This window comes from Rhamphochromis longiceps, linkage group LG15 (genome assembly GCF_057381845.1).
Source record: "Rhamphochromis longiceps isolate RC_006_pf linkage group LG15, R_longiceps_female_GT1.1, whole genome shotgun sequence".
NCBI classification, from domain to species: domain Eukaryota; kingdom Metazoa; phylum Chordata; class Actinopteri; order Cichliformes; family Cichlidae; genus Rhamphochromis; species Rhamphochromis longiceps.
The window spans coordinates 36,502,019-36,521,421 of NC_140571.1; the positions used below are offsets into that span (position 1 = coordinate 36,502,019).

The following is a 19,403-nucleotide window of genomic DNA, read 5'->3' on the forward strand; positions in this document are numbered from 1 at the left end:
AAGGGGTCCTAGCACTAGGGTTTGATTAGAGCGTGGAATATTCTTCTTATGAGGGAAACTGATAATCACTGCACTGCAAAAAGCTATGTGCTTTACAGATAACTGGGAAACTTTCTGGGAAAAGTCTGGTGTTGTTAGGTGAGGCAGCATCCATCCCACTTTGAATGGAGTGCTTTCATTTCCACCCAATATGTAACTATCCAGAGTTGGGACCATGAAGCAGAGCTGCAGTCTTACACACCTCTGTGCAACTTCTTTCCTCTTCCATGTACAAAGATAGGCAGAGCCTTCGGCTTTTAGACGCCTCTGTATGGAAAAAAAATAAACTGTGACAAAGCACACAGTTGGGACTGGATCAGGTAACCCTGAATACTCTGTTAGTTAAGCTGTAATAGGCCTAGGCTGCTAGGGGCTTCCCATGATGCAGTTACTGTTTCCTTTTCACTCACCTCTGCATTTAATCATTAGTTATTATTCATCTCTGGCTCTCTTCTGGCTGTCCCTCCCCGAGCGTTGTTCTGCTGGAGGTTTCTTCCTGTTAAAATTGAGTTTTTCCTTCCCACTGTCGCCAAAGTGCTTGTTCATAGGGGTTCATCTGATTGTTTTTCTCAATATTATTATAGGTCTTTACCCTACAATATAGAGCACCTTGAGGCTATATAAGCAAAACTGAATTGAAAATTGAATTCTATTGCACACACTGTAGTTGATTGCATAGAACTGGTTCAGTGACAACTCATGACTTTATATTGACTAAGTAAATGTTGCGGAAACTTTTACCTGGTCTCATTTCAGTAAAAATATAAATCTGATGCATGGGGCACTACCGCCACCAACTGGTGTGGAGTGTATATACAATTTTTGATGTGATAATTAGGTATTAAACATGTTACTGTCATGGTCCGTGTGAGTGGCTGTGTGTTTTTCCGCAGAGCTGGAGTTCCCACCTCTGGGCGCAGCTTCCTCATTCCAATCATGATCTGCGCCTGTTGGCAATTTGGGGCTGCCTGCATATAAGACCAGCGCTCTCAACACACACTCAAACACATCCTGCTATAGCAACACCCTTTTAACACATGTTCTTCGTTCTTATTCAGATATTTATTAGTAAGTGAGTTATGTGTATGTATATATTGTATATATTGTGCTATTTCTTACTTCTTGTATTGTCTGTTTTTGTTACTGTTTGGACTGGAGCACTGTAACCAACATAATTTCCCCTAGGGATCAATTCAATAAGTCTTCGCCAGACCAACAAGTTATTCCTGTGCATCATCGTATTTGGTGTATGCTTCCCTGGTGTTTGTCTGTGGTTTTCAGGAATCGTCTGGTACATCTTTTCACTCTCAACATTACTCACCACTTCTGAACGCTTGTCTGCTCAGTAATCATGATCACAGCCCAAGCTCTGTTAGATATCCATTTACCCGCCTGCCTTCCTCCCTGCTCCTTCTCAAAGGATTCACGATAAACACTCCCTCTGGACACTCGGATTCTGGACACCTGGATCACTTCGACTGCCTTCCTCTCACGCCAGCCTCCACCTACAAAATCTGTAAGACACTTCCAGGTTACTTACTCTTCTTACCTGACCAATCGCTGCCATCTCTGTGTGTTCAAGCGCCACTGACCCTCACCTGAGCCACAATCCTCTCCCTGAGTTGTCTCTCTAGCTCCTGCTATGATGATTTACAGCCCCTTTGGTTTTCACAGCTCATAGTTCACGTTTCTACTTCATAGTTCACAGCTCATTTTCAGATGTTTTGTTCAAAATGATCTTGTTCAGATGTTATTTACTGTCAAGATTCAAGAAGATTATTGTCATATACACCACAAAACACAAGTGGTTATGCAGAGCAATGAAATTCTTACTTTGCAGGTTCCCTTCACACAACTAAATAACAACTAACTAAAATAAAGAATAAGTTTAAGTCTGAGCATACAAAATAATAAAGTAAAACAAGTGCTTATGTAGCTTATGTGTGGGTGTAGTCAGAATCTAAAGTGCCAGTAGTTGCAACACTGTCACAGTGGTAATATATACAGAATGTGCTATATTAAAATGTTTAGACTGTATGAAGTTGTGTTATGTTGGATATAGATGTAAAAAATTACAATTTAACAGGTCAAAGATAATCACAGTTCAAGCGTAAGTCAGTGATTCAGTAGCCTGATAGCCTGTGGATTGTCCTTGCTTTCACACACCTGTAGCAGGCAGATGACAGGAGTGTGAACAGTGTGTGCTGTGGGTGTGTGTGGTCCTTGATGATGTTACGTGCGCTTTTTCTGACCCGAGTGTTGCAAATGTCCCTCATACATTTTATTTTATTTATTGTTTATTTATTGTTATTATTATTATTATTATTATTATTATTATTATTATTATTATTATTATTATTATTATTATTATTTATTTATTTATTTATTTATTTATTTATTTATTTATTGGGGGGGTCCCCCTCTCTTTTCTGGTATTGTAAATAATGAAAAAAAAATTATTTATTTATTTATTTAAAAGAATGTAGGTGGGTGATGATAAAGACAGTACTTCTTGGAGTATGCATGGAATGGATTCACCTCAAACCCAGGCCCTACGACTTGAGAAAGGGGGGGTGACCTATCCTGCAGCCAGACACCAGGGGGCGATAGAGATGTTTTGGCTTCATTTTGGGGGAGCTGTTAGGTCGTCCCTATTTTCTACAGTCATCCATACAGTTATGTGTGGGTTTTTTTATGTTTAAATGACTCGGGTCCCTGTTAAGTGTTTAACAAAAAATAAAAGAAAGAAAGAAGGATGACATACAAGAGCTGGACAAAAAAATGAGTAAGATAAGATAAGATAAGATAAGATAGAACTTTATTAATCCCTCGGGTGGGTTCCTCTGGGAAATTCGACTTCCAAAAAGCACAGCAACGACCGAAGTTACAGTTACAGAATTGTTATATATATATATATACACACACACACACACACACACACACACACACACACACACACACACACACACACACACACACACACACACACACACACACATATAAATACAGAGACAAATATAAATAAAATATACAAAGGGGATAAATAGAATAAATAGGAATAAAAAATAAAAAATAAAAATACAAGTGAATTGCACATTTCAAGTATTGAGTCTATTGCACTGTTGACTATTTACAAAAAGTATTGCACAAGGTATTGTACAGTGAGGTGAAGAGGCACTACAGCTTAGTTGTTCCCCACTCCTTTGTCCTCCTGTTTCCCCTCCCTCTCCCCTCCAGAGAGGAGTTAAACAGTCTGATGGCGTGTGGGACAAAGGAGTTTTTAAGTCTGTTAGTTCTTGTCTTTGGGAGAAGCAACCTGTCACTGAACAGACTCTTCTGATTGTTTATGGCCGTGTGCAGAGGATGCCCAGCATTGTTCATAATGTCCATCAGTTTCTTTAATGTCCTTTTCTCTGCCACTGTCACCAGAGTGTCCAGCTTCATGCCGACCACAGAGCTAGCCTTCCTGATCAGTTTCTCCAGCCTGGATGAGTCCCTCTTTGCTGTGCTGCTCCCCCAGCACACCACAGCATAGAAAAGTACTCCAGCAACCACTGACTGGTAAAACATCCTCAGGAGCTTCCTGCAGATGTTAAAAGACCTCAGCCTCCTGAGGAAGTACAGTCGGCTTTGGGCTTTTTTATACAGGTGCTCTGTGTTGCATGACCAGTCCAGTTTATTGTCCACCCACAGCCCGAGGTACTTGTACTTGTTGACCACCTCCACCTCCTCCCCCTCTATCTGAACCGGCAGTGGACCTTCTCTGGACCTCCCGAAGTCCACAACCAGTTCCTTAGTCTTTGAGGTGTTGAGTTGCAGGTGGTTTGTGTGACTCCATGCGACAAAGTTCCTCACCAGACTTCTGTACTCCTCTTCCTGATCATCCCAGATACACCCCATGATGGCTGTGTCATCTGCAAACTTCTGAATATGACATAATTCAGAGTTGTAGCAGAAGTCAGAGGTGTACAGGGTGAAGAGAAGAGGGGACAGCACAGTTCCCTGTGGTGCTCCTGTGCTGCTGACCACAGTGTCAGACGTGATGTCCTTCAGCCTGACGTACTGTGGTCTGTCGGTGAGGTAGTCGGAGATCCAAGCCACCAGGCAGGGGTCCACCTCCATCCTGTTCAGTTTTTCCTGAAGCATACAGGGCCGGATGGTATTAAAGGCACTGGAAAAGTCAAGAAACAGTATCCTGACCATGCCTTTTCCCCCATCCAGGTGTGAGTGGGCTCTGTGTAGGAGGTACAGGATGGCATCCTCCACTCCGACACCCGCCTTGTATGCAAACTGTAGTGGGTCCTGGGCATGTTGTACCTGTGGTCGGAGGAAGTTGAGGAAGAGCCGCTCTAGAGTCTTCATAAGATGTGACGTCAGTGCCACCGGTCGGAAGTCATTCAGCTCATTGGGCCGGTTCTTTTTGGGGACCGGGACGATGCAGGATGCAGGAGTAGCAAAGTAGCAAATACACACTTTGAAACCCCTTCACGAAGCTGCTAGTGATCAAGATCACTTTAAAAAAATTACAAAAGACTCACTTGAAGCAAAATATAAAGAAATTATGGGTGTCTAAAGACTTTTGCACTGTACTAGTTGTACAGCATTCAACACGGAGAATGAAAAAACTAGAATATTTTTATAGCGACGACTCATTCCACATTCCCGCTCCAGCTTTTTGATTGACTGCAGATGGGATTAAAAACTGAACTGCAACATTACTCAACAGCTTCATCGCTTTTTTGATTTAAGTGTTTGGTTTTTTTATGCAGCATAGTGATTTGTACTGAATGATGTTCTCAGCATTTCGTAGAAGCGCTGATAAATGACTTAAGCAGCATCAATCAGCTCTACAATTTACAGGACAGAGATGCACGCACTGTGATTGGCTGGCAGCCAAGCGGCGCAGGCGGTCACCTGGTGGAGACATAAAACAGGTTTGAATGGAGGGAAGGCTCAGTAGACAAACAATTTTTGGATCTGGTGTTGAAAGATGAGACTACTGGCTTTGGCTGTGGTTTGCGCTCTCATTGCTATCCAGGATGGACGGAGTGTGGGAGCAGCTCTGCAAGGAGTCGACCCTGCACAGAGAACACATGCAACAGGTGGCTACTGAAGTCTAATATTTTTTATTTGTTATTTATTACAGCATTATGCTATTCATTTAGCACTATTAGTACAGACAGGAAACGTGTCGCCTCAAGAGTTGCAGCCAGTTAGGTTTTTATAGGCTTTGTGAATTTGGAATTTACACTAAAAATAAAGGGTTTGAAAAAATGTAGTTTCACGTCTCAGAATACAGGCTAGAGGGGTGCAAAAAATCATGAAATTCTCAGCCCTAAATTGAATCAAAATGTTTGAATCATTCAGAAGCTGAGCCTGCTATAGGTATACGGATTCTAATGTATATACTTTTTGTTCCTACTAATCTGCTGCACTTTTAGGTTGTCTTGCATTCAGTTTTCTGTCTACTTCATGCCAAAGCAGCTTGATGGGGTTTATGTCTGCAGTTTGTGCCTGTTTCCTTCTCGTAATACTTTGGCACACTATCTTGTTGTAATACAGTTCTTCTCAGTGTTGCAGGCCCCACTGCACCGATGACCAGAACAATGTGGAGTAAAACTAAATCAAATGAATCTGACTTTTGCAGACAAAATAGACTTAAAGGAAAATGTTGAGGCTTGTTCAAAATGCTGATATTAAAATTGTGAGATCTGAACTGTTTCCATCTTTTGAAGTGGGGCAGAAAAGTTTGAGTAACTGTAGCTGTAGGATGAAGCGCTGAGCCTCCTGTTCTCATCATTATGAAAGCAATATACAGTCTTACTATCATTAGGACTGTATTTTCCTTATGATTCATGGATTAGCAGAGGATTTGGACATAATCAGTAATAGACAGGGTATCCATATGAAATATTTGCATCAACCATGAAGGCTTTGTTGACTCCTGTGGCTGTTTTAAGTGAAAATTATGATGTCGTAATTGACTGTCTTAATTTTGATATGAAGCTAAAAAACAAACAAACAATAAACCCATAATTTGGTATAAAAATAATTGACACATAGATATTTCATGGTCATAAAATCCTCTTTTTAAAAACAAAAGTACATGTCAAACTAAAATAATCTAAAAAAGAAAAAAAAATACATGAGTTACCTCATCAAACACTGTGTGTGTGGTGATGACTGATTCAATAGATTGTGTAGCAGGTTGCAGCTGCACGTACTCTGCTGTGTTTGTGTATTTGCAGTTGTGGACTGATGTGTCTGGGGTTTGCCTTCAGGAGCAGTGTCCTCTGCATTCAGGAGAACAGCAGGCGACTTCCTGGCAGAGGATCCGAGCCTCTGCTTTTCCCTGAGAGAGAACGAGGACCAGAGGCAGCTCCTTTGCAATGATCGCAGAAGTAATTTCAACTACAACCCTCTCAGCCTTCGCTTTGGAAAACGCTACAACGGCTACATTTACAGAAGAGCTGTTAAAAGAGCCAGAACGAAAAAGGTTTCACCCTTCTCTCTGTTCTTGCGAGAACTGGAGGTGCCCACCTGAAACAGAGGACATGAACTGGGGAAGTATGTTATTTGTGGTGGAAAGTCAAACGGCGACAGCAGTGTTCTTAAAACTCTTTATTTAAAAAAGGTTTCCCTGATTAAAACTTTTGCACCTATCTTTAATGTAAAATTATTTTCAGATGCTACAATGGAGAGGAGAACTATGTAAATAAAATACTTTTAGAGAGCATGTCTTGTCCTGTGTCTCGTCTTAATAATCTGATGAGTTATACGAGGAGATCCTTAGTAGTAATGAAGTGATTTAATTGACTGCAGTCACAAGAGGGCACTGCAAACTAAATAACAGGGAAAATAGTCAAATGTGTTTAGTAGAATTGTAAAAAAATAAAATAAAAATGCTGAATCAATCCAGATCAAAGCGCTTCTTATTACCGGGACATATGTAGAAATAACCTTTGAAAACATCTATCTTTGACCCTTGAGATTCTCTATGACTCCGGTTTTAGGTATGTTCATTTAGCGTCTATTGGGAATCAGAATCAGAATATTTTATTTATAGCAGAGCAAATTAGGTGATCACAGTCACTCCAAGACGCTAAGAACAATAACAAACATGGAAAGGTACCAATATTAAATAATACCTTTAAAAAACAAAACAAAAAAAGCATTAAAAAAAAAAAAAAAAAAAAAGTTGACATTGAGGTAACCCTCTTGTCATTTGTTCCATGGTTATATACTTGTTTTTTCTTTATTGCATTTCAAGTCAATAATTGACAGTTTGAGTTCTAGTTTCAAGTTACTTTTTATTTTTAGTTCCTTTTTTAAAAACAAATTCATTCAGTTTGGTTCCATTTAGGTTCCAGAGGGAGTTTAATTGTTTCAGTTTAGTTTTTTTAATGTTTGAGCAGTTTTAGTTTAGTTTCTCTTGGCTTCAGTGGTAGTTTGTTTTTATTAATTATTTCCTCTTACCAATAACAATAATAAAATTTTGCAATGTTGTAATTGTCCACTATAGCACTACAGAACATGAGACCATTTTTTGGCAGAATACTGGTTATTGTTATTACAGCTTATTTCCTTTATTTGATTCACAAGAGTTATCCTTACACTATTTAACAATGTAAATAAAACACATTGTTAAAGGGATTCTCTACATGTGCTTAAAACCTACTTAATAACTATAAAAACACATCCCCATAAAGTCATTGGTTCAGGTATGTGGATGACACCTGGGCGAAAATCAAATCTCAGGATGTACCACAATTCACAGATGGTGTGGTTGTGTTCCAGGGTAGGATAACATGGCCCTCTTTTTCATTTCTTCCATGTACAAGTCAGCCACAGTGGGTGAAACTGGAGAACCCATGGCACACCCATGTGTAGTTCTTGTTCATTCAGTGGTGCTAGTTTCAGTTATTGTGCAAATGTACTGTGTATGTGTGGTAGTACAATTTTAGACACACTGAAACTTTTAGTCATACTAAATATTTCAGATTTAACTCAACAAATTTAGGCTACCTTTCCAAGTCTTTAAAGTAAAGTTTTATCAGTACAGATAAACAAGTCATTGGAATGCCTAAGATTTTATAGATCTACATGTTGATCAGCTCGATTTGAGATATTGCAGTATTATTTTTAGGTTATCATTCCAAATGATAAACTATTTTGAAGAAGGAACACATCAAATATCTTACTCTGCTGGAACTGCAGCTAATAAAACAGAACACACACCAAAAATAGATGTACAAGCAATCGCATTAACTAAACAGCAACACTGAGAGGACACCCAGTAATTACAAAAAATTATCTTGAATTAAGATGTTTCTTTTCCCCCCTCTGTTTGACAAATCATCAGATGAACCCGTTTCTGCAGCATTTGTCTCATACTTGTGACAGTATTGTCCTTTGCTGTATTTTCTTTGCAGATCGTCTGATAATATCTCTGCAGTGCAGAAAAATCACGACCTATGAAACCCCTCTTTTTAAGTCAGCGCACACAGTCTAAAGCAGAGAGCCATGGTTAACAGAGAAAGTGGTTATGATGTCCGTCATCTCCAAAAGGAGATTTAGGGATTTTTTTCCCCCCGAGCCAGCTAAGACAAAGAAAGCTGGCTGTGTTGAACTTTGTTCATAGTAAACTTTTTGTGTCTCCTTGGAGCTAAATGAACAGGTAATACAAAACTGCTCCCCTGCCAACTTTTTTGAAATGTGCTCCTGACACAAGATTTAGAATGAATATTTCAGAAAATGAAAATTATTTCACTTTTAACTTTGATATGTTGTCTTCATCACATTTTGCCAAGAAAGCCTTCAAATGACTTCTAAATTATTGCATTTTGTCTTTTACATCAAACACAATCAAAAGTTATTTGTACTTTTCCACCAGATGATAGAACAGATTCATTATTTTGCTACAGGCTGTAACATTAACATGAACAAACATCAAAGACACATTCAGGAGGTGTAGTTTTATTAAGTCACACACTGCTGTTTACAACACAAGGCCAGAAAAATCACACCTCGTATCCATAAATCAGTCCTAGCTGGATACCCACATGCTTCCACTGCTACTGCACCTCGCTTCGACAGCACAGAGAAAGAAAGATTTCCCATCTAGACCCAAGTATGTGATGATTTGTCTGCTTCAAAGAAGCAACTTCAGAGGAAGGCTGTCCTTTGGCTTTGTTGATTATTTTGCTCAGTGACTCCCTGCTCTAAATTAAAACAACACGTGAAAATGCAGTTGAAGCAGTCAGTGACACTTTGTGTGTTTTTCTTGGGGGTTTTGTGTGGACTTCTAAGTGCATATGTTGGCTGACACTCTGGATCCAAAGACAGTACAGGAACAAAGGGCATAGATGTGCTAACACAATCACCGCGACAGTAACTTAGGCCTAGCGCACGACGGAAAGCAAATGTGCCCTTTTTAAAAAAAAAGCATACCAGTGTTTTTTTAGACCTACAAATAATCTGGTGATTGGCATGGAGTGAGCAGAAACATGATGTAAAACTGAAAAGTTCCCTGACAGTCTTAAAAACACTGGTACTGTTCTTCAAAATAAGGCAACACAAAGCTAGAAGAATGGGCAAGATTATGAAAGGACTGCGTGTGCGAGGACAGGCCTCACTGCATCATGGGAGTGGTACGTGGTGTGTTCACAGGTCCTTGAGGTCTTTCTGGATCCCCCACAGTGTGTCAGCGCTCTTCTTCAGCTGGGCAACCTCGTCATCAGTGAGGGTCATGTTGACCACACTGTTCACACCGTTGCTGTTCAGAATGCAGGGCAGGGACAGGAAGACCTCCTCAGCGATACCGTACATGTCCTGGAAAAGACACAAACACAAAATGAAGAAACACACCAGATGCCCTTTCTAATTCAAAACCCCAAAGGGGATTCATAAATCATGACTAATGTTGAGAATTAACTACAGAATTAACTGGTGATTTACAGCAAATGTAGCTTTGGCTTAAAGAGCCAACATGCTGTTCTGTGTAACAGCCGCCACGTGAAAAATGGTTTTCATGGGGTGACGGTGGCTCAAGAGGCAGAGCAGGTCAGAAGGCTGGTGGTTTGATGCACGCTGCATGCCAAAGTAAGACAATATACCCCAATTGTACGAGACAGAGTCTGTGTGCGTGTCTGACCTTGACCATGGTGGAGACGGGATGGACACGGCTCAGATTCTTGACAATGCTCTCGGTGAGGTCAGCAACGCTCAGGCCGATGGCCCAGTTGGTGTATCCCTTCAGCCTGATCACCTCATAGGCACTGAGATACAAAACATCATTATTAGCATCTGTCTGCAATTAGATATTAAATGTGTTACAGGAAGCTCGATTAGTTTACCCAGGCACACTGACAGGAAGGCTTTTATTATGGGGAAAAAGTTACAGGATTGTAAATCATTCTGAGCAACATGTATAAAGCCTTCGATCTTCTTATAGCAAGTCGAACATATGTTTATTTTTTGAAGCGATATGATGCTGGATGCATATAAAAAAAAAAAAAAGTACTTTGAATGAATGACATTCTTTGCCTGTTGTAATAAATCACATTATAGTACACAGTAACAGTTGCTGCTTCTGATAAACAGTAGCAGCTTCATGTATAATTTGATAACATCTCTCTGGTCTTAAATGCACAATTATTAACAGAACCCACACCTTGAAGCGAGTCCTTGCACACTTACATTAGCTTCAGCTCTGAAACTAACTAAATACAACGACTGAGGTTAGAGGTTCTATTCCCACTGGAGCCACCTTCTGTATAACTGTAATTACTTGTGGCCTTGAATAACTGCAGACATTCCCAGAATGACACACATATTTAATTACAGAAGGATACTGGCTTCAAAAACAGAACATCTGTTAGTTTGATTTGTCAGATCACCATGCGCCTTCCTTTACCATTTTCTGTTTTAACTTCTAGCGGTCAGTTTAAGTGTCCCAGCAGCATTTTTCTGATTGTATGCTTGTGATGCAGATAATTACCGATTACTGAATGCTGAAGAGGATTTCATTTACTTATATACTGATGGCACACACATATTTGCATTAGGTAGTAAGATTATGTTTGAAAAAGTTTGACTTTAAAATAAAAGGTATTTGTAGCAGGGCGCATAAATACAATTAAGTGTGTCCCTGTATTTATCCCAATTTCCTTTTTTGTTAAATTAGACAAGTTTCTCTCTGGGTACATTTGGAACAAAAAAAAAAAAAAAAAAGACAAAAAAGAGAAAGTGGTACTGGCTGGTCTCAGGTACTGGCTACAGGTGGAGGGCATGAAAATTCCCCCTGCGTGGCTGAGCTTGGAGATTTCTTCTTGTGCCTTATCCTCTTTACCAGCCCTGATTTATGCCCAAAAGCAGCCTCTGAGTGGAGGTTTTTATAATAACTCTATTGTCAAAGTTACCTTGAAAATATGGTATCAATTTCGTCGTTATTTTAAGTTGCCCTTTTTTCCCCTTCAGTCACCCATTTTGAAAAATCCCTCTTTTCAGCCTTCGTTAGTTGATGGTGCTTTTTATTTGTGGGCCTCCTTGGGTATCAGGTCTTTTTCTGATCTGTATATTCAGAATACACTTGCCTCCTTTGAACAGCTCTCATTGAAATTTGGCCTTCCAAAAAGTCACTTTTTTCGCTACTTACAAATCCGGAGTTTTGTTAAAGAGAAATCTTCCCAGTTCCCATCTAGACCTCCTTGTCATGACTTTGATAACCTTCTATCGCCTCCCCCTTCATCACAGGGCCTGATCTCTTGTCTGTATGGGAGAATATGTTCCTTTGGCAACTCCTCAACCTCGGCTATTAAAATGGCATGGGAGCAGGATTTGGGGTGTGTGATTCAGGATGACTTTTGGGATAAAATTCTGTACCGGGTCCATGGCTCCTCATTATGTGCCAAACACGGGTTGATTCAATGTAAGATTTTGCACCGCGTACACTGGACTAAAGCCAAACTAGCTCAACTATACCCCAACCTTAGCCTTGATTGCGACCATTGTCATCAAACACCAGCCTCTCTAATACATGTGTTTTGGTCATGTCCATCCCTCAAACAATACTGGATTAATATTTTATCAAAGATCATCCAGCTAACTCTCCAACCTGTGCCCTTAACTGCTTTGTTTGGGGTTCTTCCTGATACAGTTGTCTTGCCGACGCCCCAAGCGGATCTGGTAGCATTTCTCACCTTATTGGCAAGACGCAGAATATTGTTATATTGGAAGTCCCCTTCTCCCCCATCCTGGGAAATCTGGATCAGAGATTCTTTGCATTTTAGCAAACTTGAAAAGATTAAATCCACCCTGCGTGGGTCTATGGCCAAATTTCTTAAGATCTGGCAACCCTTTTTTGACCATGTTCAGACTTTGCGGTCCCGCAACGCTCCCAATTAGCCAGCTCAGACTTTATTCTATTTTATTTTATCTTATGTTTAACTATACGGACTCTATTGTGCCTGCGCTTTATGATGGTATTTATTTACCTACTTTATACATATTTCTTTTCTCTTACCGATCTGACTTATCTCTACAACTAAGCTGACCACTCATTATGTTTTTGGTTTTTTTTGTTTTTTCTGTGTATGTGTGGGGGTTCTGAAACTCTCCACATCTCTCTTGTACACTCAGGAACTGCTATTTTGTACTCCAGGGTTTACTATTCGTATTATTAGATTGGATCCTTTCTTTTTTCTTTTTGTACACCCACTGGTACTCCTATAATTATGAGGTGGGAGTGTATGTTTCATATTGTTTTATGTTCTTCAAAAAGAAAACGGCATATTGTTTAATTTGTCTTTTGTAAAAATGGATGCAGAAAACTTAATACAAATATCTGAGAAAAAAAAAAGAAAAAAAAAAAGGGTATAGAGTTCAAAGTACAACCTGTCCACCACTGCCTTGTGTGTGGCCTTCCACTGCTCCTTATCGGCATCAGTGCCGATATCAGGGTTCAGCTTCTGCAGGTTGACTCCGGCCACATTTGCTCCGCTCCACACGGGCACTGAAGCAGGAATTCATGGAGATTTTACATGCAGATATGATTTTATAATGCTGTTATTAGACAGAAGCTAATTCGGGTGTGGACTCACCGCTGGTGTCTCCGTGCTCACCCAGCACCCAGCCGTTGAAAGAGCTGGCGTGGATGCCGAGTCGCTCAGCCATCAGGTAACGGAAGCGGGCTGAATCCAGATTGGTGCCGCTGCCAATGACACGGTGCTTCGGCAGACCGCTCAGCTTCCAGGTCACATATGTCAGCACATCAACTGCATTTAAACACAAACACACAATGCCAAAAACCAAATGAATATAAATAAATAGTATTCCTAAGGGTCTTTATGAAACTCTTGCACTTACCAGGGTTGGAGACCACAATGATTGTGCAGTTGGGGCTGTACTTGGTAATCTGAGGGACGATGGACTTGAAGACATTAACATTCCTCTGCACCAGGTTGAGGCGGCTCTCTCCCTCCTGCTGGCGAACACCAGCAGTCAACACGACTAGGCGAGAGTTGGCTGTCACTGCGTAGTCTGAAGGAGGAAGGAAAGAGTAACACATGATCTGCTCAGGCATGTATTCAGACATCTTTCTGTAGCATGGGGGTCAGTGCAGGTCCAGCTCCTGACCTTTGTCTGCCGTTATCTTGGAGGTTTTAAGGAAAAGGCTGCCGTGCTGGAGGTCCATCATCTCTCCTTTAAGACGGTCCTCCATCACATCGACCAGAGCCAGCTCATCACACAGGTCCTGACCACAGGAGAAAATTCACTACTGTATTTCCACACATTTCTCCACATCTCCGCCATATTCCAGGAGACTCTGGAGCTCCCCAAGACTCCAAAGATGGGGGGGAGAAAAAAAAAAAAAACCAAAAAAAAAAACTTGTCAATTTGTTAATTCTATTCCATTTATATAGTGCCAACTCACAACAGTTACCTCCAGGCTAGAGCATTGCAAGGTAAAGACACTACAATAATACAGAGAAACCTCAACAAACATTTGACCCCCTATGAGGAAGCACTTTGGCAACAGAGGAAAGGAAAAACTCCCTTTTAGCAGGAAGAAACCTCTGGCAGAACCAGGCTCAAAGAGGGGCGGCCGTCTGGCGTGACTGGTTGTGGTGAGGGGAGGAAGACAGAACAAAAGACATACTGTGGAACAGAGCCAGAGATTAATAATAACTAATGATTCAATGCAGAGAGGTGTATGAGGATGTGTCCTTATAGGAGATCTGTTCAGGTTTCCTGTGGGCTTTTTAACATGCAATATGAAGCAAATGTGACTGTGGATTGTTGCTATGAAAACATATATATAGTTTCGCACTAAACATGAAACTCTCAGATGGGACTGATCATAAATGAGACACAGATTTCTGCTTATTATAGAAATATGGCTGGTTCCAGAAGTTTTTTAATTAGACAGCAGTGAGTTTGTGGAAGTTTCTTCACCAGTTTGGTGAAAATAAAAATCATGACGTCTGAAAAAAAAAAAAATCAGTGAAAAACTGTCAAACGGCCAGAATTTCCATAAATCACAGAGGATGAGTTAAGACTGTCAGAGAAACTGACTCCAAACTTCAAAGACATGACAGTAGAGCATGGGTCTGCACAGACGAGACACACTGAACGGTACTTTGTGTTACCACATCTCAGGTTTAACCAATGAGAAACAATGTTTTGGTGGTGACAACTCATCTCTTTTTCTAGACACAGCAGCCTCCCAGGGAGTGCTCACTTCTTTAGATCAAATGGTGGAAACAGGAGGTCATTTTATAATTAAATTTCATCACAGCTTTATGTTTTCCTTCACACACTGGCTGAAGGCGGAGTTTGTCTTACCCGCAGCAGGATGCTGACAGCACAGGCCATGCCCACTTGGCCCACCCCGACCACCGTCACCTTGTTCCTGGGAGGCTCAGCAGCGCTGCCGGCCTGAGGGCTGATAAGCTTTTGGAGCACTGAGGACATGATTGCACCTGCAGGGAGACAGAGAGAAACAGGAAATTCAGTCAACTTGTCAAATGACAAAATAAAACAAAGGGAAAAAAAAAATTTAAACAGATTGTGTTGACTGCTGCTGCTGAAGATGGGCCAGCACGGTGGTAGAGTAGAGGGCACTGAAGGCTCCTGGCTCAAACCACATGAACTTTGGGTTAAATGCTCACTCTAAATTGGGCATGTGCAGGAAAAAATTTTTTTTTGATGCATACAGAATAAAAAAACTCCATGAATGTGACTTACGTATCCTAACGTTCTCCAAGTGGTAAGTGTGACTAGAAAAGCACAATATTAACTGCAAATATTACTGACCAAAACTATCTGTGAAAAGTTCTTCTAAACTGTTTTAAGCACCAGAAGAGAAAAAACAAAAAAAACAAGTGCTCCTATTCCAGTTAGCTCCAGTCTTAATTCCAAAACTCAGCCAAAAACTTCCAGAAAGACTACAAAAGCTCAGGTTTGTGGGTTTGCTCAAATGTTCACCTGAGCTAAAACTGTCCCATTTCCAGTTTACTTCCTCCCAGTCCTCTTTAAACATTCTGGGCCTATTACTGGGTGAGGGTTCTTATATTTTATCAGTCAAACTGTCCTTGTAGGAAAAACCCTGAAAAACTAGTTAAGCCACATAAACACATACTCTGGCACATTCATAACAACAACCAAAGGAACCAGCTACACAATGAACGGAGGGTGGTCCTTAGGCACAGAGGTGCTGGAGCCCCTTTTATGCATGTGCTAAACTCAGAGTTGACTGAACCACCTGTGATCAGCTGTTCGGGAACACCTCGGAGTTTTATTTTAAACTGTGATTGTTGACCATGCTTCCTGGTACAGGGCCCCAGGTGCTCCTTGTTCTCACACCGTTTTAAACCACAAACACCAGTGGAAACAGTTTGGAAGGTTCTGGCTTTCTCCTCAGACACTACACCAACTGGTGTAGGGTTTATTCTTTCAACACTGATACTGCTCTCTCCACTTCACCTACAGGTAAAATGTTTCCTTATGGACTGGTTCTTATATAGCGCTTTTCTACTCTTCTGAGCACTCAAAGCGCTTTACACAGGGGTGTGGCCGTATTCAGACTGCAGGCAGTAAGAAGGAGCCAGTCTCAGAATGACTGATTCACTGGAGGTTAAAACAAAATAATCTTGTCTTTTGTGTATTCTATTATTATAATAATTATAATGATTGTAATTTTTAAAACTGGGTAAGACCATTTCTATGCAAATATTAGCCATTTTCTACAAGTGAGAACAAAAATTCTATTGTATACACAAAAAGGAGATTTTTTGTTGTTATGTTTGTTTGGTACGAGTTGTAAACTTAAAAAAAAACCCATCTAAATCGGTATGAAACACTTACAAACCATAATAACATATGTAAATGTGATTTGGGGCTGAAATGTCTCAGTAACCTGCAGAGGGTCTACTGTGAAATGACCTACATTGGGTCCAATGGTTGGTTTTATAAACGCCATCAAAAAGTCAAACAAAGTGAGTTTTGGACACAAGCTGTTCATTTCATTAGTTAATCATTATTAAGTTAAAATGATTAAACACTACCACACTCAAGGTTGACTTTGGCTAATATGTTTGATCACAAATGATGTGACATCACCATTAAAAAAGAAAACAAAAAAAAACAAAAAAAAAACACCATAAACACAAAAGATGTAAGTATTTGGGTTTTGGAGTGTTGAGGTCAGAGACAGCTTTGAGGAAACAGCATGACTGTGATGGAGTTAAATCTGCTACATTGTAACTGCAAACTCTTCTGAAACCTTACACTGTAACCTATAAACTGCTCCTCCCCACAAATAGAACTATGTGCTACTGTTGACACAGACCACACGGGTATAAATTTTGGCAACAGTGTCAGCCGTTTGCCAAGGTTACTCCATAAAGCACATTACATTGACTGATGAACATCATCATGGGACAGATCATTAGTCCCCAAAGCAATGTGGCTCAGGCCTATACCACATTTTACCACTAAACAATAAAATCATTTTTATTACAAGTATTTTCTTTATATCAACTAACATTTTTATTTTTTTCCAAATTATGTGACATCAGTCCGTCATTGTAAAAAACAAAAGAATATTTGTTAAGCTGAATAATCAAATAAGATCATCTCCACGAGTCAACTACTGTTTTATTTCCGTTCTCTTTTCTTTCATTTTCACATTGGAGCACAAGTTTCTGCCTGAAAAGACAAAAAATATCAGGAGACTCGGAAATAAAAATGTAGTTGATGACAGAAATGGTTTCGGAGAAATTTTGCAGGTCTTTCCGTCCAACTGCTGTCAGACTCTACAACATGGTCTCTCCAGATGACCACACACGTACGTGCAGACACACACACACACACGTACACACACACGTACGTGCAGACACACACACACACGTACACACACACACACACGTACACACACACGTACACACACACACACGTACACACACACACACAAAATACACAATGATAACTTTCGCCATGTCTGCTTGATGTGCAATAGTACCGAGTGCAATTTCCCAATATAACAAAGTATGTTATTCTATTCTTTTCTAATTCTTACTGCTTTTAAATTGTACCTTCTGTGCCATGACCAAAAAAATCCCCACATGTGGAACTAATATAGGTTTATCTTATCTGTTATCTTCAGCTGAAAGCCATAAAAGTATTTCCTTTTTCCAAATACTACACTGCTTACTTTCTTAACAGCCAGTGAGGCTCAATAAGAACAGGAAATTATTCTTTCAAAATAACAGTTAAATGACAGTTAGTTGTATTTTGGGGCTGAGGCCTTAGTCCTGACCTGTGCAGCTGTAAATATGGTGGCTCACACATCAAGGTCAAAAAAGTCAAAGACAAAAATAAAATAAACCAGACCTTACCAAAATATTACGTCCAATCTGCAGAAACTGCCAAATCTGATGTATTAACAGTGTAACATTTCAGTGCAACAAAATGACTAATATAATAAAATGACTGTGTGAACTGTAGATACAGTTATACAGCACATGATTTGAACGAAAACTGCTAGGCGAGGATCCAAAAAGAGATCTCTGAAGTTCACAGGGCCTGTGTTTGGAAGCCACTGACCTTAGCTGCCAGTCAGTGGTAAGAACAAAGCCAGCGAGGTCACCTTGTGTCATATTTAGCCTACCAACAAGCTCCAACCTCTCGGCTATACCAAGGTCAAAGAAATTTGTGAACAGGCCGTGGGGGAGGGGTGCTTTGTCTCCATAAAGGATCACCTTCTGTGCACACTTACACAGGATGTAGCTGCTGAACAGCACGTCTTTTCCTACCCTCTTAAAAATTACCATTGCACAATCCAGCCGTCAGCCACGTACATCACGTCTTCAACACGCCCCGAGTTCGTTTTTCCAGTTTGTGCTATGCCTCAAGGGTCTTGCATTGTAATTTAGTTACGTAAGAGTCCAGGCCCGAGTCCTGCCGTCCGCTTTCACGCAGAGAAAACTATTTCAAAGTCACGCGCACAGCGGGAAAAACGATTACTTGTAGATAACGATAAGTCGACACGGATGTGGTGGAACGCACATAAAAGGGAAGGACGACGACATTCGCGTTGCATCACGGCTCTAGCTTCCTGAGTGGGCCTCTCCAATTGAAATAATTTTTTTATATCATTTTTAAAAAGCTAATATTAAACAGTGTTTAAAGCTGTGCAAAACAAGCGTGAAATCGCCCCAATTTTAACGATGCTGCAAAGATTGCGCAGACACTAGTGGAACTTCCTATTCACTGAAAATGGTTTCCTTTAGCTGCCGTTTTAACTCGGAGCATCCATTTCTGATGCGAACACGACGCCGCTTCAGAAAACAGCCACAACAACAAGAACATGGACTTACAGGTTTATAGAAAGCCTGATATTCGTTATCTGGTCCCGGAGGAGGAACAAGGTGATGTTCGGTGGCTGGTGAAGGATGAACAGAAATGTGGTGTGGAGCTGAAAGGGCTGCTGTGAGGAGGGGGAGGGTATAGAGGGAGGTGGATGTGAATAGGCTGGCTATGAGAAAGAGGTGGTGCGGGTCCGCCTGCTTGCCTGAATTCACACCTGTTTAATCAGACTCCTTTCTAGCATTAGTGGTGGTCAATGCGCTGTTTATAGGTGAAGATGAAGACTTTCGTTCAGTGATTCAGATCAGCTGCAGTTTTGCCATCTGTAGCAATAAAGACGTCCAGTCATAAACATCATTGTACTCACAAGCACTTTACTTTGGATCATTTAAATATATGAACGTCAAACGATATCTAAAGTGTAAGACTTTTAATTTCCACATCAGTGTGCTGTGAAATTATGTTCCCTTGGTTCCAAGTTTCGTTCTCCGCTTGCT

General features: G+C 40.5%; 2 protein-coding genes across 2 annotated transcripts; one reads left to right on the top strand and one right to left on the bottom strand.

Annotated features, from left to right (window-relative positions):
• The first annotated feature begins 5,020 nt into the window (after positions 1-5,020).
• Positions 5,021-6,583, top strand: kiss2 (kisspeptin 2). The gene is made up of 2 exons (XM_085382166.1): positions 5,021-5,141; positions 6,321-6,583. Exons 1-2 carry the CDS (start codon positions 5,030-5,032, stop codon positions 6,581-6,583), a joined length of 375 nt encoding a protein of 124 aa, XP_085238292.1. The 5' UTR covers positions 5,021-5,029.
• Positions 6,584-8,999: 2,416 nt separating this feature from the next.
• On the bottom strand, positions 9,000-19,074 carry ldhba (lactate dehydrogenase Ba). Its single transcript, XM_085381503.1, has 8 exons — positions 18,918-19,074; positions 14,884-15,020; positions 13,675-13,792; positions 13,405-13,578; positions 13,140-13,313; positions 12,934-13,051; positions 10,193-10,316; positions 9,000-9,870 (listed from the first exon to the last, which is right to left on the bottom strand). The coding sequence occupies exons 2-8, from the start codon at positions 15,010-15,012 to the stop codon at positions 9,703-9,705; spliced, it is 1,005 nt and encodes a 334-aa protein (XP_085237629.1). The 5' UTR covers positions 15,013-15,020; positions 18,918-19,074; the 3' UTR covers positions 9,000-9,702.
• Positions 19,075-19,403: the final 329 nt, after the last annotated feature.

What these genes read in the sequence shown, in the direction of transcription:
- kiss2 (XM_085382166.1), top strand. Translation starts at nt 5,030, where the DNA reads ATGAGACTACTGGCTTTGGCTGTGGTTTGCGCTCTCATTGCTATCCAG. An exon ending in ACAGAGAACACATGCAACAG is followed by an intron (nt 5,142 to 6,320) that starts GTGGCTACTGAA and finishes GTTTGCCTTCAG; the next exon opens with GAGCAGTGTCCTCTGCATTC.
- ldhba (XM_085381503.1), bottom strand. Translation starts at nt 15,012, where the DNA reads ATGTCCTCAGTGCTCCAAAAGCTTATCAGCCCTCAGGCCGGCAGCGCT. An exon ending in CTGTCAGCATCCTGCTGCGG is followed by an intron (nt 13,793 to 14,883) that starts GTAAGACAAACT and finishes TCCTGTGGTCAG; the next exon opens with GACCTGTGTGATGAGCTGGC. An exon ending in CAAGATAACGGCAGACAAAG is followed by an intron (nt 13,579 to 13,674) that starts GTCAGGAGCTGG and finishes TTCCTCCTTCAG; the next exon opens with ACTACGCAGTGACAGCCAAC.